At 31.9% G+C, this 26,730-nt stretch overlaps 2 protein-coding genes across 2 annotated transcripts; both read right to left on the bottom strand.

The window, feature by feature from the left end:
- Positions 1-3,041: 3,041 nt before the first annotated feature.
- LOC113858011 (abscisic acid 8'-hydroxylase CYP707A2-like) lies at positions 3,042-6,140 on the bottom strand. The gene is made up of 7 exons (XM_027490405.1): positions 5,740-6,140; positions 5,308-5,623; positions 4,550-4,936; positions 4,159-4,333; positions 3,945-4,051; positions 3,696-3,814; positions 3,042-3,577 (listed from the first exon to the last, which is right to left on the bottom strand). Exons 1-7 carry the CDS (start codon positions 5,943-5,945, stop codon positions 3,484-3,486), a joined length of 1,404 nt encoding a protein of 467 aa, XP_027346206.1. The 5' UTR covers positions 5,946-6,140; the 3' UTR covers positions 3,042-3,483.
- A 13,556-nt stretch (positions 6,141-19,696) lies between these two features.
- LOC113859417 lies at positions 19,697-20,609 on the bottom strand. Its single transcript, XM_027492198.1, has 2 exons — positions 20,446-20,609; positions 19,697-20,312 (listed from the first exon to the last, which is right to left on the bottom strand). The coding sequence occupies exons 1-2, from the start codon at positions 20,607-20,609 to the stop codon at positions 19,697-19,699; spliced, it is 780 nt and encodes a 259-aa protein (XP_027347999.1).
- Between the last annotated feature and the right edge of the window lie 6,121 nt (positions 20,610-26,730).

Here is a 26,730-nt window from a genome sequence, read left to right as displayed (position 1 = left end):
ACAACCGGCTGGTCAACGTTAAAGAAAGGTAGAAAATAGAAAACAATTATGGAAATTAAAAAAATTTAAAGTGAGACCTAGTACGAGATGTTGACCATAATTTTTATTTTTTATGATTTAGATTAATTCATGAATTTTCAGTTTAATATGTGATTTTGAATTTTAATTTTTTTAAATTAAGAGCTGGCTTCAATTTGATTAACAATTGGATTTGTTTTTTAAGAATTGTGTATATGCCGACCCCTATTAATTAGGCAATATTCACATGTGTGACTCATTGTGTATGAGTCTTACAAGGCTTTCGATTTCTGGGTACTAATTTGATTAATTCTTTGTATTTGGACAATAACAGGATATGGTAATATTTATCACGTGTGGGGAAAGTCACTTTGTTTTTATTACGTAGAGGGTTTATTCAACATTGTTAGATAGTGTATTTTGTATTGGGTTTGAGTATTGTTATTAATTGTTTATTAAGTGTAGGCATAGATAGGATTTAGGGAAGAACCATATGGTGTGTATGTCGAGTGCAACCGAAACGTGAATAACAGATTTCATTGAATATGTGTAGCCTAACAAGAAAAGACATGTGGGAATCGTAGGAAACCGCAGGTTGATTGATTTGCAACGTAACCAGGTGGATTTAATTGGTCAAACTTTGAATCCATGAATATGCATGTTTGTAAGATGCGAAACACGACAAAATCTACCTGTGAAACATCATTAACACAAGCATTTAATTACTTGAGTTATTCCATTCTCAATTTCTTAATTAAGGAAGACTGAAAAGTCGTCTATGTGAAATTGGTTTTTTCCACAGCAACGTCTTTGTTTTGAATGAAATTCTGAATATTTTAAATATAAATAATAATTTAATTAAGTCACTCCAAAGAAATAAATCGTTGTTGTAAATGGAAAATATTATAGTTTCTTATTTAATTAAGCTTTTATTTTAAGAAGAATATTTTGAAAGAAATCTTTCTTTTATTTTAAATATGCACCATGTCACCTTTTTGTGGATAATATCGGTAACACATAATAATTACAATAATAATAACAATATTAACAAATAAAGACAAAGTATTTAATACATTATTTTAATATTTTCATTCTAAATTGTCATTATTATTATTTTTATTATTTACAAAACAATTGACCCAAAAAATACTCACCAAATTAAAAATAAAAACTTTCACTATTTTTTTTTAAGTCCTATGATTTCTCCTTTATTTAACATTTAATTTTATTAATATTATTTTTATATATTGCACATGTATTATTCAATTAAAATAATTTTTAAACAATTAATTAAACTTATATTACATTATTATTATTTTAATAATTTATTAATATTAATTCAAAATTTAATTTGATTTAAATCTTAATTCTATATACATTGTATTAAGTTGAAGATATATTTATTTTTTAATCAATTAAAATGTAATATTATTGCAATTTTAATCTATCTTAATTGAAATTTAACTTTAAAATTTTAACTTACCATATCTATTTAATTTGTTGTATCTTAATTTTAATAATTAATTTTCACAGATTTTTCTTAAACGTTAATAATCTTACTGAATTTATCATTTTTTAATGTAACAAAATATTCATCATTAACAATAATAATTTAAGAAAAAAACCTGTAAAATATAAAACTTGTCAAAATTATAATTATACATTATCTCAAAATAATCATAATGAAGATTATGTCTTTCATCGAAATATTTTTTCTCCTCCATAGTTAACCTTCTTAACCTTTCCCTCTTTCTTCATTTTTGTTTATCTCACTGCCTCCACTCTAGACAACTCATCCCCTCGTGGGTAAGCATGACTTTGATAATGGTAAATTAATAGAATAGTCTGTTTTTATTATTTTTTTAATGTCCCTATTTCTAACATTTGTATTTGATAATCAAACAAAACCATCTACTTTTTTTTCTATAAAAAGTGAACAAACCAGTTTGAAATATAAAAGGCAACAATCTGTATCGTTTGATAATCAATTGTTATCGTAAATAAATAAATTATTGCATATATCCTATGGCAACAATTTTCTAAATGTATTCCATAAAAATAAAATACAGTGGTAAAATTTATAGCTAAAATGTGTTAGTAAACCATTGTTTTAAAAATAAAGGCAACAATGTTTAAGTGTATTATTTGTCAACAAAATGCAACGTTGTCACGAAAATTAGTAAATCCTTGTGTAGAGGAAACGACAACAATTTTATAATTATATTCTTTGATAATTAAAAGTAACACTTTATAAAAGACAATAGAAAAAACTGTCGTCCTATATATGTGATCACATAGTTAAAAGAGTACTAGAGATATAAAATTTTGATGAAACTTATATATATTCAACCATGTATTTGTAATTCAAATTTTCATTGAAATTATTTATACATATGTTCTAATCTCTATTTCTGTAGTAGTTACCAATCTAATTCGATTTATGACACAATTTATAAGCTCTTACTTCATATTAAATTTACTTTTTAATTAGTAATATAATCAAAATGAAAATTTTAATTAATTGTTTTAATTGATATTTAAATCTGTTTAATGAACATTAAATATAATTAAATTCTTAAATAAATATTTAATTTCACTTATTAAACTTCGTTAAAAATTTTTAAAAATGAAAATTTCAAATACCTATTTTTATTTTTAATTTAAGGTATATATTATAATTTTAAAAGAATATTTCTTTAAATATATTTAAGTTTATTATTTCATATTTTTTGTATATCTATAAATAATGCTGAATTACATGAAACGTTTATTAGTTTATATACTTTTGTTAAGATTAGATGCATTATAAAGTGCTACTATCTTTGGGATTAGGATATTCTCTTTTGACTTGAACTGTAGTCTGCAATTAGTGTTTTTTTTTTGGTGTACTTTTAAACGAAAATGAAACATACACTAAATGCAAACGCAGTTAGCAAAGGATCTAATCTCCATCCTTACAAGATTTTCGTACTTCACTTATACAAATAACACCAGTTGAGGAAAAAAAAAAAGAGACAGTTTTGGAGAATTAAATACTCTTTTTATTATATTGCATGGATACCCAACTAGGTACTTGGATACTTCAAATCTTCTGAGGACTTTTCCTCGAAATATTTGAAAGTTTGTAAAAATAAAAGTGAAAAGTAGAACAGTTAGAAGAATGAGAAAAGAGAAAAAAAGTAAAATAAAAAAAATTATAAAGAATAAAAAGGAACTTAATATTGTCTACTCTCTGGCTGAGACCTCCTTTGTACAATTGACATCCCTATTTGTATGATAATCTCGAGACTTCCACTTTGGTTGTCTCTTATCCCTTTGGTTATATATGTCACTTGATCTCTTCCTTCATCACTTTCTCATGTAAGTTCAAAATTATTCTAATAGCTTTCAAAGCATTATTTCCATATTCAGAAAGTTGCTTCGATGCATGATAAGTTTGCCTGCACCCTTTTGTTTGGGTAATATTTATTTCTTGGTGTATAATGTGATGGGCAATCCATTTTGTGGAAGAGCAAAAGGGCCATACTGAATTCCATCTTTTGCACCTATTACAGTCCACCTGCACAAAAATAATAGAATCTACAATTAGAAACTAGAATCATTCAAAAATTTCTAGTTTTGGATGTGTCTCCACTGAATGCTTGAGATTGTGATTGGTAATAATCCAGTTTACCAACCTGTACTTTGTGGTCAGGTGATGTAGAAGCACCAAAATCTCCAACTTGGCTAATTCATTACCAGGACATGCATGGGTCCCATTGCCAAATGGCATAAAGGTATTGGGTTTTGGAGCAACCTTGCAAAATAATTTAACAGAATCTGTCAAAGTCTGAACTAGGAAATCAGAATCACGTATGCTATCAATAGCAAAGTGAAAAGAGAAGAGGCAAGGAATGCATAAGTTCTGCAGAATAGTGAATAATTACCTCAAATCTTGAAGGATCAAATTTCTGTGGCTCTTTGTAGTGGTCAGGACTGTGGTGTATGTTTCTGAAAAGTGGTAATACTTTCCACCCTTTTGGTATAAGATACCCTGAAGAAAAGTAGTCCCCAACACAAAATCTGTGAGCAAAAACAAGGAAAAAAGAGGAATTCTTGGGTATATTAAAAAAAAGTATCATATCAGATTTGGTAATTGACCTTGATATTCAACATTCTCTACTGCTTCTCTGAAAGTAAAAGACAAAATTGAGGCAACTCTAAGAGTCTCTTGTATGACCTTGGATGTTACAGGCATATTTTTTGTGTCTAACCAATTCAGACCCATTTCTTCACCACTTTCTTCTTTCCCCTTTAATATGGCCTCTTGCTCTTCCTACAAAATTCATAACCAAGAGGTTTTAGTGTGAGCTAGGGAACCAAAAAACCAAGCCACATGCCATATTTTTCAACTTAATTAAAAGGCACAAATTAAAGTCTAATTAAAAGACTACAAAAGTAACTACAAAACAATCTTTCTTTTTTGTAATTGAAAAATTACTTGATAAATCAATCATTAAATAAGACAAAAAGGTAGGACCCAGATGCTTACAGTTACTGCTTCTAAGACAGTGGGATTTTCACCTAGGTACTTAACAATCCAAGTAAGTACACTAGCAGTGGTGTCACGAGCAGCAAAAATGACACCGATGATGTTATCTGCAATTTGCTCATCAGTCAGTCCAGCTTTCTCACCCATGAAGGAACCTAACAAGTCATTGTACTCTTGCTTCATATTCCTCCTTGTTGTGATGATCTGCGCCAAGATCTTTGCAAGCTCTTTCCTTGCCTTCATGGCCTTGTGGAACAGTGTTCCTGGAAGGTTTATGGGCATTGAGTTGTACCCTCTCTCAAGTGTGTAGTAGCATCTTTTCAGATCCTCTCTATACATGATTTCATCTCTTCCAAATATTGAATGTAGAGCGACATTGAAGGTGTACTGCAAAAGAGAAGAACAAGAGTAGAAAACCCTATTATTTATTTGGCAAATCCACAGTAGAAATCAAAGGAGAAATGTAAATGGTTGCTCTTCAAGACGATGTTTAGGTACAATTCTTCAAGTACTTATAATATACTTTTTAAGAAATATCAGAATTTTATCTTGATAACTTATAAAATAAAAGTAATTATTGAAAATTAGTATATATTATAAAATTAAAAATTTAATTCTAATTAAAAAGTAGTACTAAACGTACTTGAGTAACTGCACTGAAGACTTTATTTTTCTTTTCAATCTTTTTTTAATGAACGGAGAAACCGAGGATTTTACTCTGTTTTTGCTCTGTTTTGTGCTCTGGTTAGAGGGCTTACAGTTTTCATTTCAAGGAAAGTTGTTATCAACTTTCCTTCCCATGATTTGAGGCAACTTTGGGCAATGGATTCGATGTCAGAGACGATGTCTTTGATGGCCTCAGGCATGAAGGTGCGAAGAACAAGCCTCCTAAGGTTAGCATGGTATGCTCCTTGGTGAAAGAAAATTGCTTGCTTCCCCAACATCCTCTCTTTGCTAACAGGAAATGTTGGTTTGAAGAGCTGAGCTTTGTTCAGCACAAATCTTGCTGCTTCTGGACTAGAAATCATCACACAAGGACAACCCAGAATGTGGGACTTGAACATAGACCCATATCTATAGAAAAAAAAAAAAGAACAATTAAGCCCAAGCACCATGTAGTGTGTATATGTTAGTGCAAGTGAGCTAGTTAGAAAATGGTTGATTAAAAGACAAAAAAGCTTGTTTTGAACCTTTTAATTTTTGTGGCAAAGAAAACGTTTGGGTCTTGAGAATACATTTGGAAGGTTTCTCCTATGTAAGGCCAACCCATGGTGCCAGGAGGGAGTGGCAATTCTCTCCCTTTGGAAGGGAAGAAAGAGAAAGATTTGATGAGTGATTTGAAGAGAACAATGAAGAGAAAAGAAACAAACAAGCACAACATAGTGCTGAGTTCCATCACTAATGGTTTAGTGTGAGTAGTAGTTAGTTGGGTAGGGTAATTATGGTATGTTGTGTGACACAGGGTTGGAACATTTGAGGTATTTATAGGCTCAAGAGTTAAGAGTGAAATGATATGAAGCACAATGAGAGTGGGGAAGGAGGGAGGTTTTCAATCACAGCTCAATTTCCACACACGGAATCTCTCTCTCTCTCTCTCTCTCTCTCTCTCCAGCTCATTTATTAACCTGTTTGGAACCGAGACAAGAGGGTAACGTAGAGAAATTTAGTTCTTTTAAAAAATATGTAAAAGAAGAAAGTAAAAACTTATCTATTGTTAATTTATATTTAAGTTTTTTTAATTTTATTTTTTATTTTCTATGCTTGATCATTTTATTAATAAAAGAGTGAATACTGGAGAGAGACAAAAAGTCAGCGCGTGTCTGAAGAGTGTATATACGGAGGGATACACATGAAGAGTTGAATTTGGTCACCCCTATGATGGGTGATTAGGAGGGGTGTCTCTTCCAGGAGAACTGCACTCAATACACCAGAATGTTTTCTTTTCAAAAATCATTAGCCTTTAAGAGTAATTTTAAATTATTAATTTTTTCTTAATAAAACAAATTAATATTTTTAAGACATAAATATTTCTTATATTAAAAGTGTATAAATATAATAGTGTTAAAACGATGTGTTTTTTTTATTTTTCACATCATTTTAATGTAATTACACAACTAATCCTTATTATGCTTTCTTTCTCACCAGTAAACGTTAGGCATGACCCAACTTGCGTATGAACGTAGAAGGGACACACAGGACGTAGAGTAAGCAACATCAAATTTTGGGATATTATTTAACCAATTTTTTTAATTAATAAGTGCTTTACAAAGTTAGAAACAAGCTTGGTGTATTAAAATTTTCATGAAATGGGAGATGTGTGTGGTTTGAACATTTCAGCAATGTACTGAGTAGGTTTACAGCTGTGAGTTCAATACTCACAATTCACATTAATCAAATTGCACCCACCTGTCATGATTTTTTCATTCATTTTGTTGAAGGCCTTCATACTCTCAACATAAATTTTAGAAATTTCATTAATTTAAAACTTTATTGTGTGTAGTGCTCTAGCAATGATAAGGACCCCAAATTTGTGCTCAAATGACACTCCTATGTGCCCCAAGGCTACAGAGCTGGGAGTCCACCTACAATTCCAATAAATGTATATATAAATATATGTAAGCGAAAGTAAGATTAGAAAATAAGAAAAAAAATTATAAATCGAGATTTTAAAAGTTTTTTAAAATGATTTTTTTAGTAATAATCAATTGTTGCACAATAAACTATTTAGTTAAAGTGCAATTAAAAGTTTAATTTAAAATTTCTTTTAAGTTAATTAAAAGAATAAAAAAGGTGAAAGAAATGAGGAATACGGATATTTATATTAGTTTATCCCACAACACTGAGTTTATGTCAAATCCTTAACTTTTTATCAAATTTTCTAGGGCAAATATAGTTTTACACTATATTAGTGTTTGAATCTCTAAATATTTGTGAACAAACATTTCCAAGATTAATAACTTAAATATCCTAATATTGCCTCTTTAGACTTTTCTCTCACCCAAGTATTCTTCTTAGAGTAGATAAAATAAAAGAAGAAATAAAACTCTTAATATTTACACGAAAACTCAAGAAAAAATAATAACTACAAAGAATTATAAGAGAATGAGTGGCATTTCATGTTGTTGTATTTGTTCTCATGTCCTTACATTTTAGTGATATTTGTTTTTTTTTTTTTTGGCTTATATGTATTTTTAGTCTCTATATTTTAGTAATTTTTTTTATTTATCCTTCCAAATGATTTTTTAGTTTTCATATTTTAATAAATTATTATTTTTAGTCCTTCTCACTAACGTGGTTTAATAAAAAAAATTGACATTTCACAGTGTTTTAGTAGGCCAAATCAATAATAAGGACTGAAAATAAAATAAAAAATCATTTGGAGAGACTAAAATTAAAAATTTGTTAAAATGAGAGGACTAAATATTTATTTAAGCCTCATTTTTTTTTATATAAACTCTAATGTATTTGTATATATTACAGATATCCATATATCTATTGGACACAAAGTAAACTAGTATGAATATGGAAAAAAGATGTTCGAATGTGAAGTGTAAAATTATCTATATATGTACACAATCTTACATTTCTTTACTTAATAACAAAATATGAATACATTTCATCAAAATGTTTTTAGTCTTCCTCATCAAAAAAATTGTGTATATACAAGCAAAAAAAAAATAAAAAATGTGTACAATATACCAAAACAAAAATATTTTCATGATGTCATATCATTTGAGTTGCAACTTACATTAATGCATATAATCTTTGTAACATGAAAGTAATTGGCAAATAAAACATTCTATATGTTCCCCCATTTTATTTTCCCATTTCAATCTTTTAACATGACAAAAGTTACATTGGGTTAATAATTATACAACAATCTATTTCTCAACCTTTAGTCGTAATTTAATCAATAATTTTTTTGTTTGATAATATTTTTTATTAAACATTACTTTATTGGAGCTAACATAACAAGCATTTGTGTAAGAAATAATTATACACTCTAGATAAAAGCAAGAAATTAACTTAATTAACAAAAAAAATTGAGAACAAAAGATCAATTTAAGTTTGGAATGCAAAAAGCAACAACTAATCTAATGCAAACCAACAACTAATAACAACTAACATAGAAGAAAGATAGTTAAGTTTGAAACTTGTTAGCTAAAAAAGTATAAAAATATGAATTCCTGTGCATTTGTTGACAAGGAATTCAACAATTCCCAGCAACAGTGCGAATCACTTGTTAACATGTAAACAATAAGTGTATTGTGTCGATATAAGTAACAGAGAATGAATAGAATATCATCTTCAAGGATTGTAATCTTTGTACAACAATACACACAAGAATTATTAAAGGAACAAAGTAAGAAATTTAGTATAAAAAATAAAATCAAAATCAAAATGCTTCATAAAACTAGACAACTGGTCACAAAGATTGATTATAGATCATAACAAAAACACAATGAGATAGAAATATAAGAAATAGAGTGGTTAACAATAATAATATGTTCTAAAATCTTACTTCGTGCATAAAACAATATCCTTAACTTGAACCTTCTGACTAAATTGGATGATATAATTCATAAGTATAGGTCCAATGTCATTTTATATTAATTCTGAATTAAAAATATCTTAATATCTTAGGTAATTAGAAAATTAAGATATTTAACTCAGATATAAAAATTTAACCTATTTATCAATCATAAGAAATGCTTCAAATTCATACATTTAAATAGTCAATTAAATGCAACTTAGAATTTAGAAGTGACACAATACAATTCACCGTAAGAACATTGGAATCTTGGTATCTTAACATGCAGTGCTTATGGAAAGTTTTTGAATGTTATTAAACAATTAGATGTCAAAATATTGAAGTGTGAATGCCTAATTAGTGATAAACATTGTTTTGCTCAAGAGTTAGAATGTTGGGATATTATAAAATAAATATTCCATCACATAAAGCTATAAGAGTTCTTGAATAAGGAAGTGGGAACTTTGTCACTTAATTACTTCAACAATAAATTATTTGATATTTCAACGTTCTTTTGAACTTTGATTTCTTTCTTTCATTCTTAGTAGCATATACATTTGACAAAACATCACAACTAATTAATTATGCTATAAAAATATAAATATTAGAATTTTCTTCTTTCCAACAAGATTTTATGTAGAATTAAACAATTAAATTCAATTTTATGCTTTTTTTTAATACAAATTCCTATTTTATGCACATTTAATTATGTAAATCTACTTAAAATGTGAATTTATCACTGATGTCCTCTCTCTCGCCACCTAGCCAAAATAAATATGAGTACTCTTTAACATACTCTTTGTAAAATATTTTTTTATTATTAGATAAAATTTATTGAAAACTATAAAAATTATATGGGTCTCACTTTTTTTTATTTTTAAATTAATATATCTCTTATACTTTTTGAGTTTTCAATAAATTTTAACCAATAATAAAGAGCATATCAAAATGAGTGTGTTAAAGAGTATATACCTAACACTCTTCAAGAAATATTTCTAAACTCCATTTTTTCCAAATGTTAGATTATTTTATTATATTTTAATAGTGCAAAGAAAAAGGTTCGAGTAAAGCTCCAAAATAATGTGTAACTTTGGATCATCAAGTATTGGCCCATATGATCTCTAACACAAATAATTATAATCTCCCGTCAACATAATAGAAAATTTTAATGAATAAAAAATATAGTAATAAAATATTAAATGCTAACAAATGAATGTCTTTTTAATATTATTTTCTATTTTGACTCTACACAAGATAATTTAGTTTGCCTTTTAAATCTCTTATGTCCAATTTATTAATAAACTCTTCAAAACCCTCTTAATCCTACATTTTTAAGTTCTCCTAATTTTGAGAGTTTTGTATTAACTCCTCTTCCTCTTTCCTTCTCTTCTTCTCCCTTTTACCTTTCAAACTCTTTTATTCCTTTTTCCTCCTAACTCCCAAATAAAACTTAAAGGAAATCATTCATTGGGTCAACATCATTCTTGTTTTTATGTTTCATGGATTTGTGATCACATAAAGCTATGTTCAACTTATCCTTATTAGTCTCTAGAGATTTAGTTTTCAAATATAACCACTGGTCAATCATTGTGCAAGTAAGCATCATTATTATGAGAAATTGAATTTATAATTAGTGAACTAAGATATCTATTTGTTAAACTATGCAATGAAATGTACACTACTAACAAATTTTTTATCTAGATCATCTATGTATATTTGCCTAGTCTACATTTATAGGTTTCACACTTTGTAAATAAGAAAATTTTTCATTATATATGTCCTTTTTATATGAATGTATCTATATACAGGGCATATGTAGTGAAAGATGAAAAGAGTTAATCTTCACTATACAATTATATTTATTATTAAGATTAAAAGTTTATTAAAGATCACATATTGTTGGAGATTAGATCATACACATAATCTTGCTCTAATTCCTTGGCTGATTTTGTCTCCATTTTAAGATAGATTGGTCAATTATATACTTCCTAATTTAGAATCATGTAATTATTAAATTGGATGTAAATAAAAATTGTAGGGATAGATTAAATTAGATTAATTGTTGTCTTTTTTAGAGAATTACGTAAGATGTTTTCTGAATCTATATTTATAAATCATGTTGTAATCTAATTTCTCACGTAATAGAGATACCTTTTCTACATGGTATTAGAGCTAACAATGATTCTGACTCAAGTTCCTTCATTTTTTTTTGTCATGGTTGAAGAGACCACCAACCCAAAATCCAAGGTAGGAAAGGAACAAACTCAGGTTTCAAGTTTGAATGAACCAATTGTTCTTCCAATTACTAGCTATAAATTAAATGACCAAAAATGCACTCAATGGGCTAGATTAGTTTGCATTTATCTTTAAAGGAAGGAAATTGAGTACATTACTGGTGAAACTAAGGAATTGAAAAAGGGGGATCCCTATTATCAAAAAGTGAAACTCAAAAAAATTTAGTAATGTCATGACTATTGAATTCGATGATAAATGATGTTAGGGAGAATTTCATGCATTATGACATTGCCTACGAGATTTAGGAGGTGGCCAAAGAAACCTATTATAATGTCGACAATACATCGGTAACTTTGGAGATCAAGAGTCTTATTCATGAATTTTGCCAAAAAGACTCAATCCTTACAAAGTAATACTATATTCTGACACAGTACTAGCAACAACTAGATGACTAAGAAATCATCAAATAAGAGTGCAAATAAGATGACAAGAAGTACAAGAAATTGGTGAAGAATAATCATATCTACAAATTCCTGCTTGGCCTAAACAAGAACCTTGATAAAGTATGAGGAAAAATTCTAGGCACTAAGCCTTTGCCAAGCATCTAAAAGGCATTTTTAGATGTTAAAAGAGAAGAAAGTAGAAGGAAGATTATGTTGTGTAGTGGATCAGTTCAAACTCAAAGCCTTGAAGGATTAACCCTTACCACAAAAGGATACCAACCATATAATCCTAGGAGGTCTTGTGGCTAGTGTGATTACTGTAGAAAATATGGACATACTCAAGATAATTATTGTGTCATTCATGAAAAATCAATAGACCAAAAAGGTATCATGGTCGAGAAAAATGACCAAATATAGCTACTAGAAATGAAAGATGAAAATAATTTAAAATAGGATTATTTAGTAAAGAGCAAATGAAGATCTTATAGAAACTACTCTAAGAAACCAAATAACTAATAATTGAAGCCTTATCCACCACAGGTCTGTTGGCACAAAAGTAATACACTTAGTGCATTTTCTATTAGACATGGTAAACACAAGTCTTAGATACTAGATTATAAGGCTTTTGACCGTATGACAGAAGATACTACTAAGTTTAATCACTGCATTCCATGTGAAGATAACTCCTTGGTAAGAATTGATGATGAAACAACATCTAAAGTGGCTAGAAAATGATTAATTATGGTATCCAAAAATATTACATTCAATTTTGTCCTTTATATTAAAAAATTAGACTGTAACCTTTTATCAATCAGTAAATTGACTTGAGATTTTAATTGAACTACTAAATTCCTTCTAAATATGTGTGAATTTTAAGCAATGAATTCAGGGAAGAGGATTGACAATGCTGAAGAATCTGCAAGTCTCTATTTCCTTCAAGTTGATAATCATCAAGAATTAAGAAGAAAGGATTATGTCGTTAGTAGAAAAGAGGATGATGATGTAATGTAGAAAAGTTGATAACCATGAAGAACTCTTTCATGTATCTCAAACAAATGTTGCCTTCAAATTTTAATTAAAAAAAAGACAAATATTTGATGAAAAGAGATTTGTCGCGAATCATCATCAAAATATGCAGAAAAATATATGTAGTATAGGGTGTAAACCTAGGTTGTCTCTGACGACTTTGGTTGAAAATATGTATTAAACATGTTACAAACATTCACTATAAAAGCAAGTAAAAAGGGAGGTTTGTTTGATTTTCAGATTCAATGTAAAAAGCAAGTAACGAGATTATCAATATCAATCTATAAGACGTAGCAATCCTTAGTTCATTCACGTGATTCTATCCCTATTCCTCTCAATATTTAACACTCTTCCTCTTTCTTTGAATTAAATTAATTCAACAAGCGAGAATCAACCTCAAAACCCTATACAAATTTAAGCAAATTCAGTAGACTCCAACCCTTTTTTCCCAAGATTATACAACCATAGAAATTAACACAGAATTAAGCAACCCAAGTTAAGAATCTCATTAAAATAAATTAGGGTTAATTAAGCAATGTCTCCCTCATTCAACCATTAATTCAATTCAAAGGATTGGGAAAAAGAAATTCATAAAGGAAAAGAAATTATATTAACATTCATAACCCAAGAATTCAAGAATCCAAGTGAACTCACTAATGATTACAAAGGATCTAACCCTTCATAAGGATGGGTCTCACAAATACAAGAGGGAAATAAAGAGAATTCAATGATATAGATGTAAAATCAAAGGAAAGTAAAGAGAAATATGAATTGAATCCTAGATTGAGTCCTTGGCTGTCATCCAAGGCTGACCTAAGCTCTGCAAGTATTCCCAAAATGGCAAAAATCTAGAAGTGTAAAAAGCTCCCTAACCCTAATTTCTAAAAATCTATTTATAGTGCAGTGGTCATCACCCATAGTAGCTACTATAAAAGTCATAGTAGCTATGTGCAGCCCCCCATCCTGTCATCCCTCTCTGGAGTGTCCACTATGAAGTTCAAAGTGACTACTCGCAGCGCACATAGCTACTATGGAAATGGAAGTGGCTATGCGCAGCGCTGGGTCAATTTGGCCCTCTCTGGAGTGTCCATTATGGATTTCAAAGTGGTTACGCGTAAGCCTTCTTCAGTCTGGGGTCTCTATAGTGTCCACTATCACTCTAAAAGTGATTACTTTGGTCTGTCCTCTAGATTTAGCTTGCTATAGTGTCCACTATCACTTCTGAAAGTGGTCACTTTTAACTCTAATTTTCTCAAAGGCTAAAATCCATAGAATAAGCCTAGAAATTTCTGCACAATTATTCAAATGATCAAAATTGCAAATTATATCTATGTAAATCAATGTAAATTAGCCAAAAATTAAGAAACCTATGATATTTGATCAAAATGATGTTTCTATGTTATTTACACTCCCTAAGTCTACTTTTTCTATTAAAGAACACTAAAAATACAAGTAAAAATTCAATAAAATGTGGATTCATCACAACCCCAAACTTAAACTTTTGCTTGTCCTCAAGCAAATCAAAACTCAAGAAAATTGCATGTGAAGGGTTAGATTTATCTAAAAAAAAAAAATTCAAAAATTTTCATTCTAATATTACATTCTAATTGGCACTCCCATCATTTCCAAAATCATAGATTCATTTAACAAAGAAATCATACTCTTATCAAATATTTTCATGCAAAGTCCTATTAAACTGAAACGAAAATCTATCAAGGTTTCATGCAATCCACATAATGCAAAGAGATTATCTAGCTCACAGGATAATGTTTCACTCTTCACTCATCAATGTTTCAGGCTAAGTATTTTTCCTTAATTCATGCATTTTGCCTTACTCTACCATATGTTTATCCATATTCTCAATCTCCTTTGCTTAGATACAATGAACCACCTATCATGAGGGCTTTGTTGGTCACAAATAGAGTTAGGTTAGGTTCAATTTTGATCAAAGAGGGACAAAAGCTTAAGTGGGTATTTCAAGAAAAGGAATTTCTTTTGAGTGAGTGAATACAACAACTTAGAGTAGAATGCATTAAATGATGCAGCAAATGGGATTTAAGCACTCTTTCACCATATTTTTCATTATTTTGCCTTATGTAGGAGTTCTTTTTCTATCAAAAATAACTTGCTTTATTTTTCTTTTTCTTTCGTTCATCATCATTTTTCTGACTTATTGGACTTTGGCAATCATTCTTTTCTTCAAATTCAAGTATTTTTTTTTACATGTAATATTGACATGTATGATGCTCACCATCCTAAACTTAAGATCTTGCTTGTCCTCAAGCAACTACAATGATAATCGGTACCCCAAACTTAGTTTTTTACATTCACTCTTGATGTAACTCGAAAGAAATACCTCTCTTAAGGTAATAAAATTATTTTTGTAGACTAAGTTTGGCAAAAAGGGTAAAGTTGAGACAAAGAAGATTAGGTGCAAGGGTATTCTAGGGTAGGTGGGTGTGTTCAAAGAAGGCCTCAATCATCTAGATGAAAAATTGCACAATGCATATTCAATGAAGAAACAGGGCAAGTTCTAGAGGATAGATGCAAAAATACATGTAAAGTACACACAAAAGAAATTTAAGGCCTAATTCTCTACCATGGTAAAAGGTAATAATTATTGAGCAACATATGAGTACAATTCACCTTACAAGAAAATATGTTTAGTATGGTAGAAATGGTAAATATGTACAAAACAGAGAATGATTGTGAGTTGAATGGGAAGTGTAATCAGAATATAAAATTGAAACTACAAAACTGGACTAAATTAAAAACAAAAGAACAAAGGGGAAATATATTTTTGTATGTTTTTGTCTATAACTATGCAAGGAATTTAGACTAAACACTCATGGAATAGAGGCAAATAGATCACCCCACTTTTCATAGAAGGTAGATTCACAACTTAGGGGTCAAATTCATGCTCCTCTTGATAAGACGGAGAGAATTTTCTGCACAAATATACACAGAATTTAGCATAGAGATCAGATATGAAAGTAAAGTAATAAAGATAAAAGCGAGAATGTACGATAATTACATGGAAATTGTAGCTAATAATATGTACAGGGAAATAGAAGAAAGTAAATGAAAGGTAGATGGCATGAAAAGAAACTAAAACTAAATAGCATCTTCATTTGAGCTGGAGGATAAAGAGTCATCATCATTGTCAACATCCTCCTCTGCTGCTGCTTCCTCCTCTTCTTCTGAGGAGCTAGAGCTGCTTTGCTCTGCATCAGCTCTTTCTGGGGCAATGGGAGTAAAAAGTGGAAGATCACTCTGATCGCTGCTCGAAGGTAGGGAGTATTGAAGGTGGGGGCATCATAAAGTTGTACAGAAGTCATCCTCAATTTCTTTCCTATGTTCAACAACATAGTGTCCATCAGAGTCATTAGAGCCTTCTGACTAGCATGTATGCATCCTGCCTCAAGGCAATCTGTCTCATCTGCTCTCTCATCTTCAGTGGGGTGCCCTTCCTATATTTAGCTGGCAGTGACATTCCTGGGTCAACAGTCTTCTTAGGTTTAAACAGTTCTTTCACCATAGTTGTGGATATTGGAGGGTCTGCTCTAACCTTCTGCTGGTAGTCTCCAAAATCGACCCTAACATCTTGGCACAACATAGTAATGATTGAAAGAAAACTAAGGGAGTCCCTACTCCTGCTCAGAATCTCTATAATAGCACTGTTGATCACCTCACCAACATGGATGAGCATGCCTATGAGGATGACATATATTAGCTTTGCCCGCTTCACTGCCAATGTAGAGGAATGCATGATCGGCATGAAAGAGCTAAGGATAAAAGCATTCCAGACTTTGGTTGTAGGGATCAGGTGTCTTATTGTCAGGTTTTTGGGTTACATTTTAGTGTTAAACTCCCAGTTTTCACCCTCCTTGCAGATGGTTTGAAGGATAGGCTTATAATCCTTGTCCTCTAAGATGCTGAATGTAGAAAAGTTTAGCTATCCAGCTTGTTTCTACACAGCTGGGATGTTCCGAATTCTTTGGATGTTGGAGGGGGTGAAATTGATCTATTTTTCCCTCACTATGATGTGTCTAGGGGGAAAAGTATCGCCTTTTACCCTCATGGAGTTTGCATAGAATTCCTAGGTGATTTCTTTCCACCCATTGCTAGCACAAGTGGTGAAGAGGTCCCAGCCTTTTTTTTTAATTTCCTCATGGAATTGAGGGTAGGTGCCTTCTTGAATTTTGAAATTCCTGTCCTGCACCAATTGCCTCCTCAGAATGTTGGTCTTAAAGTAGTTTTCATGTTCTAATAACCAGAATCTAGGTTCATGTGCAGGGGGAGGTCTGGATGAGGATGCACTAGCTGTCTTGGCTCTCTTGCATCTTGGAGGATTCTTTCTTGGTGTATTGACCATGGTTGTAAAATGTGTGCTGTAATGGAGTATCAGACATGATAGCATTAAGGCATGAAAATTGACACAAACAGTGATGCAATAACAAAATGAATTAGGTGTAGGGAATGCAGATAATTGGGGTGATAAAGACAGGATCCGAAATTTAGTGTAACAACCCACTATGTATGCCATTGCAATTTCAAGAAAGATCACTCAAATTATAGGCAGTACAGTCTCAAAATAGTCATTACTGACAGCAAGGATAATTACTTCCAATTTGTAGAAATTAAATGGAAATGTGCATATGTGTAGTGGAAAATTGGGGTTGTGCAGCTAACATGAACATTATAATAAAGGATATCCAGGCATAACACATGCAATTGGTGTGGAAATGTAAGCCACAAGTAGGGGTGTATAACCATTGAGACAGAGGTTATGCAATGGTGTGAGGCAATCTAATTTCCCACGAGTCTTTGAAAATTGAGATCCAGTACAAGTCTGCATCTAACACTTTCCTTTTTGTCCTTTAGGGTCCTTAATGACCTTCTACAGCTAAGGTATGATAGAATTGTAGTATGGATGGAATCTCCTCATCAGGTATGTATCTTCTGATGACTTGATCACTGCAAAATTTCCATAAATAGGGGTCATCCCAAACATAATGTTTGGCATCACTTCTTATCTTTTCCTTTTTAGCTTTTGGTGCATCTGCTGGAAAGGCCCTTGCAACAAGAAAGTTAACAATGTCAGCATATCAGGGTGCCTGTGAAGCATACAACTCTAAGAGTTGCTCATCAGGAGAATCATCCAAAATTGGAATAGGTCAAGAGCTCCCTCTATTCTACTCAGGTGGTTTGCTATTAGATTTTGAGTTCTACTTCTATCCTTGATCTCTAAATCAAACTCTTGAAATAAGAGCATTCATCTTATCAACCTTGGCTTAAAATTTGTCTTTTTCAGCAAATACTTGAAGGCAAAATGATAAATAAAAACCACAACTTTTGACCCTAAAAGATATGACCTAAACTTGTCTAATACAAAGACTATGGCCAACAATTGTTTTTCAGTTGTGGTGTAATTACATTGTACTGGATCAAGGTTCTAGAAGCATAATAAATGATGCGAGGAAACTTACCAACCTGTTGTGTCAAGGCAGCTTCTACTGCAAAATTAGATGCATCATACATCAATTCAAATGGCTTGGTCCAATCTGGAGGTTGGATGATGGGTGTGGTGGTCAGGGTTTCCTTAAGCAAATTAAATGCTTCTTTGCACTTTTCATCAAAATTGAACTCAGCCTCTTTTTGCAAAAGATTGGAAGGGGAATGACAATTTTGGATAAGTTTTTGATGAATCTCCTGTAGAACCCTGCATGACCAAGGAAAGCACGAACTTCTTGGACACAAGAGGAGTAAGGCAATTGTGCAATAACATCTAATTTTGCAGGATCTACCTTAATGTCTTTTTCAAATATGATATGACCTAACACTACATTACCATGAAATGGCATTTTTCAAAATTTAGCACAAGATTAGTGTTAATGCATCTTTTCAAAACTTTCTCTAAGTTAACTAAGCATACAAAAAAAGGTGGATCATACACAGTGAAATCATCCATAAAGACTTATATACAATGCTCCACTAAGTCAGAAAAAATGCTTAATATACATCTTTGAAATGTTCCCAAAGCATTACACGAGTCAAAAGGCATTCTCCTATAGGCAAAAATGCTAGAAAGACATGTAAAAGTGGTTTTCTCCTTGTCTTCAAGTGCTTTGCAAATTTGAAAATAACCAGAAAAATTATCAAGGAAACAGTAATAAGACTTACCAACCAACCTCTCCAGCATCTGGTCAATGAAGGACAATGGAAAATGATCCTTCTGGGTTGCTTGGTTTAGTCTCCGGTAGTCTATATAGACTCTCCAACTGTTTTGAACTCTGGTGGGTATTAATTCATCTTTCTCATTCCTCACCACAGACCCAAGTGCTGTCTGAGATAGGGTAGATGATCCCAGTTTATAGTAACTTGGTGACCTCCTTCTTTACCATGTCCAAAATGATAGGATTTACCCTCCTTTGAGGCTGCCTCATTGGCTTAGCATCCCATTCGAATAGTATATTATGTGCATGCATAGAGAGGGGCTGATTTCAGGAATATCAGTGAGGGTCCAACCTATAGCTTTCTTGTGCCTATTTATCACTTCAAGGAGTTTCTCCACTTGATTAATATTCAGGTTGGTGGAGATTCTCACTAGGAGCTTTTCATTTGCCTCTAGGTAGGCATACTTCAGATGTTATGACAAGGATTTGAACTCTAGTATGGGAGATTGCTCCACAAAGGAAAGTGATTTGACACTCTCAGTAGAAAAAATTTCTGCAGCATTTAAATCAAAGGGGTTAGATTTAACAATACTTCCTGAACTCAATAAATCACATTCTACCCCTACTAATTTTTCAATCTCTTCAATATCAAAATTTGCCAAATTCACATTTAAAAAGTCAAAAATACAAGTGTCACACATAGAGGAATTATTACAATATTCATAAATAAGACTGTCTATATATTCAAAAAATTAAGAGAGAATTCCTCTTCTAAAAACGCATAAAATTGTTCATCTATCAAATCATCAAACAAATCAATTTGGAAGGTAGAATGTTCTTCAGATGGATGCTTCATAGCGTCCAATATATTGAAGCACACAATGTTGTCCCCAAACTCTATGGTGAGTGTCCTAGCGTGCACATCAATTTTTGTTCTTGTAGTCTTCAAGAATGGTCTTCCCAAGGTAATTGGTGCAACACTCTTCATTGACTCTCCCTCTTGCATATCCAAGATGTAGAAATCGGCTAGAAAGATAAGATCATTTACTTTGACTAGCACATCTTCAACAATCCAAGCTAGGTTTGTTATGCTCCTGTTGGCTAACTGGATAACCACACCTGTAGGTTGCAGAGGGCCAAGAGATAGTGAAGTAAAAATGGACAATGACATGATATTTATGGATGCTCCTAAATCTAACATGCCATTCTTAATCCTATTATTACCAATGATGCATAGAATGGTGAATGTTCCTAGATCCTTACATTTCTCAAGCATCATGGACTTTTGTTTCTCAAAAAGTACAGAAACATTTCTACCCATGTTTACCTTTTCATTACCCTTAAGACGCCTCCTGTAAGTACACAAATCTTTCAAAAACTTGGCGTACTTGGGTATTTTCTTGATTGCATCTAGTAGAGGTATGTTCACCTTTACCTTCTTGAAGGTTTCTAAAATCTCTTTCTCAGTCTCTTCAATTTTCTTACTTGGTTGGATGACTCTGAGGAAACGGTAGAGAAATTGCTCTTTCAACATTTTTTGCTCCCTTGGTTTGGGTAGGTATGGATTCTAGTTGTTCTTGAGTCTTTTCCTCTCTATTTTGACCAACTGTAGATGGAGTACAACTTGAGTCTTCTTTCTCCTTGGGCATTGTGGGCTCTTGCATTACTTTCCAGATATTAGGGTGATTGCACTCATATTTTTAGGATTTACAATAGTTTGTGCAAAGAGGTTCCCTAAGCCTTGAAATTGCATCTGGTTCAAAGAGGAGGCTAGCTGTCCTACTTGTTTATGGTCAATTGTTTCATGAGCTCTTCCAATGATGACTCATTTTTCTGGGATGTACTTAGTTGTGAGGAAGATGGTTGGTGATGTTATTGGGCTTTTTGTGGTTGATGTTGGGATTGATGGGACCTATTTGGGCCGGCATGCTGTCCTTGATATTAGTTGCCTTGCTGTTGGTTTTGCTGTTGAGAGTTGTTCCCCCATCTCAAATTTAGATGGTTCCTTTAGCCTGGGTTATATCTATTGGAAGATAGATCCTAATTGGGCTGTTGTTGCAAATTTTGAAAGGGAAATTTATTAGTATAAATATGTGTAGCATAAGCCTAAGGATTACCTTCTAGAGTGTCAAACTCTTGCAATGTAGGGCATTTATCAGTGTAATGGTCTGTAGCTAAACAAATGCCACATAACATGACTGGAATAGATGCTGGAGGAGGTGAAGATGCAGCTGCACTCTTCTACATGGAAGGCAATTGCTTTACCAGGGATGCTAATTCATCAAGCTTGTGTTCCAGCTTACTGAGTTTAGCAACTTGTACTTCTTTTACACTTCTGGTAACACAAGAGTTTTTCCTTGTTGTAAATTGTTGGGAGTTGGTAGCCATGTTCTCAATCAAGTTGCGAGCTGCAACCGGAGTCTTGTCTACCAACACTCCTCCACTTGCAGCATCTATCATGTTTCCTATCCATGGGATCATAAAAGTATTGGATCAACAATTGATCACTGATTTAATGGTGAGGGAAACTGGCACAAAACCTCTTAAATCTTTCCTAATATTCATAGAGGGTTTCCCTTTCAAGCTGCCTTATCCCACAAATTTCCTTCCTTATAGATGCAGCTCTTGATGCTGGGAAAAATTTCTCCAGAAAAAGCTGCTTCAAGTTTTCCCAACTGGTAATAGATCCAGGAGGAAGATAGTAAAGTCAATCCTTGGCTGCATCTATGAGAGAGAATGTGAAGGCTTTCAATTTAACATGCTCTTCAGGTACACCTTGTGGCCTTATGGTCGAACAAACTATGTGGAATTCCTTGAGGTGCTTGTGTGGATCTTCACCTGCAAGGCCATGGAATCTAGGCAACAAGTGTATTAGTCCTGTCTTAAGAACAAAGGGTGCATCAATGTCAGGATACTGTATGCATAAAGTTTAATAAGTTACATAAGGTGTAGCCAGTTCCTTTAATGTTCTTTCATTGTCATCCATTTAGTTCAATTCAAAATTTAAAGAATGTGGTGATAAGTAGATAGATGAAAGAGATGAAGGTTCCTCAAAATGTTCAGAATTATGCCTATGTGTTCTAATATTACTATAAAATGTCCTATCAATCTTTGGATCAAGTGGATACAAGTCTCCAGGATTTGTTCTAGTCATGCACTAGAAATTAACTATGAGTAGTAAAAAGAAGTAAACTAAATGAAATAACAAAAATGCAGGAAAATACTGATAACAATTATGCAGAAAACTAATGTCTAAGTGCAGTAAAATAAAACAATAACACTAAGCAACGAGAAACAAAAAGAAACTGTAAATTATTGCAAGAAAAATGTAGCACACAGTCATAAATTCTATAGAATTCTGCAGAATTATGCAGCAGAAATAGAACAAAATGTAGAAAAATTAAAAGCAGAACACTAAAACAGAGTAATTAACAAGTTCAATGCCAAATTAACACCAAAGTTTTCAGCAATGGCGCCAATTTGATGAAAAGAGATTTGTCACGAATTCTCATCAAAATATGCAAAAAAATATATGTAGTCTAAGGTGCAAGCCTAGGTTGTCTCTGATGACTTTGGTTGAAAATGTGCATTAAACATGTTATATCTATGTAAATCAATGTAAATTAGCCAAAAATTAAGAAACCTATGATATTTGACCAAAATAATGTTTCATGTTATTTACACTCCCTAAGTCTATTTTTTCAATTAAAGAACACTAAAAAGACAAGTAAAAATCCAATAAAATGTGGATTCATCAATATTCAATGTGAAATTCCTCAATTAGCCAAACATGCAAGTAGTAGTTACCATCTTTAATCCTACAAGCCTTTAAAATCGTTTGCACTTCTTCATAGTGATGTTTGGTGACTTTCTCATGTTAAAAGTTTACACAAGCTAGGTGGTTTGTAACTTTTATAGATGACCGCATAAGGATCACTTAGGTCTTCCTCATGAAAGACAAGTTAGAGGTTATAAAAATATTTGAATCCTTTTATCAAATAGTTTAAACACAGTTCCAAACTAAGTTGCAAATTCTAAGAACTCAATGGTTGGAAATACTACAATACTATGTTGGGATCTTATCTCTATAAGTATGGAATCATCCATCGATCATCATATTTTGATACAACCCCAACAAAATAGGACTGTAGAACATAAAAACAAACACCTCTTATAAGTCACTAGGTCTTTTATGATAGCAACAAATGTCCCAAATTTTTGGAGAGAAGGTGTCATTTTCATAACTTATTTAACTAATTGAATGTCTTCCAAAACCCTTAAGTATAAAACTCCTCTCTAAACTCTCTAACACCAGTGCCTTAACCCATATCTCTTCACCCATTTACCTCCTAAAATATTTAGTTGTACCATATTTGTCCATACCCACCAACTCAACCCCAACAAACTTGACCTAAATTCAATATAATATATTTATATTGGTTACTCCCCTAACTAGAAAAGATACTGTTGCTATTCACCCATTGTACAAAAGTTCTACACAAGTATGGATGTGACATTCCAGGGAAGATAGTAGACCAAGAATCCTAACCTTTAGACTTGAGCAGATTTTAGATTATATCATTATTGAACTAGCATCTCTATCTACTACAGAACCAGAAATTCCCTTGCAAGAAGAGATCCAAGATGGAGGTGAATTACCCAAACCACTAGGAGATGGAAAAGAACTACAAGTGTACTCAAGGAAAAGAAACACTCAAAAGGATTTAGAAACTTGTATAACTTTGATACAAATACAAGTAAATCTCACACAAGTAACATACCTCCTAATCCAATAAATGAGTGTTTAATTTTTTATGATCTTGATAAGCATATTTCTTTAAAAAAAAAAAGGAAAAGGTCTTACACTCAGCACCCTATTGACAACTATATGTCTTATGAGAATTTGTCATAGGAATATATGGCTTTTGTCACTAATTTGGACAACATAAAGGTGTCACATGATCTAGAAAAAGCTCCTCAACAACCAAAGTGGAAGGCTATTGTGGAAAAAGAAATAATTGCACTAGAGAAAAATGAAATATGGGAAATCACAAAATCTGCTAAAAGAAAAGAAACTAGTAGGTTAGAAGTGGATTCTTTTCAATCAAATACAACATAAACAACATCATGAATTGTTACAAAGCTATGTTGGTGACCGAAGAGTTCACACAATCCTATAAAATAGATTATGAAGAGATGTTTGCCCTAGTTGCAATAATGAACTCTATTTGCATCGTCATGTCTGTAACAACTAATTTAGATTAGCCCATTCACTATCTAGATATCAAAAAAGTATTTCTAAATGGTAAACTTGAAAACAAGTCTACATGAGGATCCTTCATGGATTAGAAATCCCAGAGAATCACAAGGTATGCAAACTAAGAAAGTCTCTCTATAGTTTTAAGCAACCTCCAAGAGTATGGTTTGATGATTAACCCGTGTAATGAAGAATCATGACTTCATCCAATGTTAAATTGATCATACTATGTTTGTAAATGGAAAGAGAACTTTATTCATTATCTATGCAGATGATATTATCATTATAGAGGACAATGAAAAAGAAATTAATAAATTGAAAAGCTTTTTTGATAGAGACTAATATTATCATTTTCTCCTAGTGGAAATACACTCTATTAAGAGGTTAAATTACTTTCTCTGATTGGATTATGCGGGATAAATTAGTCTTTTTAATTATATGTGCTTTCTTTTTGGTTGAGTGGATTGAGCCTATTAGAAAATTCGGTAGGGTAAATTGCTTGACTCATTTGTGTTCTGTGTTATGCTAATATTTATTTATTTGTTTTAATGAAGTGAAGGCAATTAAGGATGTCAATCATCTACGTCTACACCCACATCTACACTGATAGGAAGCAACCAACTTAAAACTATAGTAAGTGGGAGTGCAACTGGTGACCATCAACAAACATCTCAATATCATCCTCCTTTAATTGACTTGGAGCTTGAAGAGAATGAAGGTTCAGTTAGTTCTAACAAAGCTGGATTAACATTAAGAGGGAGAATATAAATGATGCATAGAAAGCAATTTACAAATATTGTAAGAAACAACTTGGTGGGAATCCTAGACAAAGTACCAAGCATTTGTGGACACATTAGAATGGATGCACGTTTTACCATCTTTGAGCTCCCAACAAGCAACCCTTAAGATGATTCTAAAATCACGTTTAACTTTGTAAGTATTTGGGTCAGTTATGGTTGGTACTTATACCTTTAACTTAGGCATGTCAAGATGGGCCAACCTACCGCGTCCCCCCAAAAGTCCACCTAAAATCAGTCTAGCTCGAACCTGCTCTGTTTAAAAAATAGGTCAGTTTTACTAGTCTGACCCGTTTAAGAGTGGGCTGGTAGGCTAACGGGCTAGCCCATCAAGATTTTAAAAAAATAAAAAAAAAATTAGTAGGCCATTGAATTAATGGGGTAGCCCACTAAAAATTAACCAAAAAAAAGTTACAATAAATAATAAAAAATATTTTTATAAAATAAAAATTAATATTTTATTAATATTTAATTATTTTTTATTTTTAAAAAATAAAATTTGGGCCTGACAGGTCAACCCGCCTCGGCCCGTCATTGCCCATATTTTGGCGGGCTAAAACGGGGCAGGCCGATGGATCCACTATATTCAGCCCGACCTGTGGGGTTAAGTGGGTTGGCTCGTCGGGTCAAGCCCAATTTGCCACCCCTACTTTAACCAACATACAACTAGGAGGAAGCTTACAATAATGATTATACTACATGAGTATCCTATTAAACATGTTGGATTTAAAAGATTTTGTGCTACACTTTAACCTGTATTCAAGGTGATATATGAAATACAGTGAAAAGTGATATATTGAAGATATATTAGAGTGAAAAGGCCAAGACAATTAGCTTGTTAGCTAGGAATCAAAGTAGGATTGCTATAACTACTAATACGTGGACTTCTTGCAATCAAAATAAAGGATACATGACCAGTACAACTCACTACATTTGATGATTCTTAGAAGTTGCAAAGTAGAATCATTAGGTAATGATTAAATAAATTTATTTCACATACAAAGTAGACGGTAGTAATTATTTCCTTGTGTAAATATTTATAATATTTTGTGTTTTATAGATTTATTTATTTACCTGCACCACATACTGCTAAGAATCTTTCTAATGCTTTAGTTGAATGCTTGATGGATTAGAATATTAATAGAAAGCTCTCATCCATTTCACATGTGTTGTTGTGTGTACATTTTAAATTTGATTATGAAAAATGACTTGTATAATTAACAAGTCAATTAAAAAAATTAGAGAGAGTTTTATTTTGGTCTTCAGGACCTAAGAAGGAAGAAAGATTTCAAGAAGTTTGTGCTTAGGTGAATATTTCTTATTCTAAGAAGCTTGCACTTGATTGAAAAACTAAATGGAACTCAACCTATCTCGTGCATATTTCTACAATACCATATAAGCAATTTTTCTTTCGTTTGCACCAGCATAAGTCCCAATATAAGTCTTTGCCTAGTGAAAATGATTGAATTAACTATTGAAATTTCTAGTAGGTTAGAAGTATTCTTCAAAGTAACTGAATTATTTTCTAGCTCTAATTATCCAACTACAAATATTTGTTTTCCAAAGATTTGTAAGATCAAAATAGCTTTAAAGAAATGAGCTTCTTGTGAAAATGAAATTGTTAAAGGAATGGCTAAAAATATGGCTACAAAGTTTGACAAGTATTAGGATAAAATGTAACATCCTAAAAAACCATACTAATTCCTAAACATTAGT

This window comes from Abrus precatorius, unplaced genomic scaffold (genome assembly GCF_003935025.1).
Source record: "Abrus precatorius isolate BTA unplaced genomic scaffold, Abrus_2018 Scaffold2, whole genome shotgun sequence".
In the NCBI taxonomy this organism is placed as follows: domain Eukaryota; kingdom Viridiplantae; phylum Streptophyta; class Magnoliopsida; order Fabales; family Fabaceae; genus Abrus; species Abrus precatorius.
This window is presented reverse-complemented; position numbering and strand designations above follow the sequence as displayed.

What these genes read in the sequence shown, in the direction of transcription:
- LOC113859417 (XM_027492198.1), bottom strand. Translation starts at nt 20,609, where the DNA reads ATGCCCAAGGAGAAAGAAGACTCAAGTTGTACTCCATCTACAGTTGGT. An exon ending in CCTCAGAGTCATCCAACCAA is followed by an intron (nt 20,313 to 20,445) that starts GTAAGAAAATTG and finishes GTGTACTTACAG; the next exon opens with GAGGCGTCTTAAGGGTAATG.
- LOC113858011 (XM_027490405.1), bottom strand. Translation starts at nt 5,945, where the DNA reads ATGGAACTCAGCACTATGTTGTGCTTGTTTGTTTCTTTTCTCTTCATT. An exon ending in CTGTCTTAGAAGCAGTAACT is followed by an intron (nt 4,334 to 4,549) that starts GTAAGCATCTGG and finishes TGAATTTTGTAG; the next exon opens with GAAGAGCAAGAGGCCATATT. An exon ending in AGAGAATGTTGAATATCAAG is followed by an intron (nt 4,052 to 4,158) that starts GTCAATTACCAA and finishes ACTTTTCTTCAG; the next exon opens with GGTATCTTATACCAAAAGGG.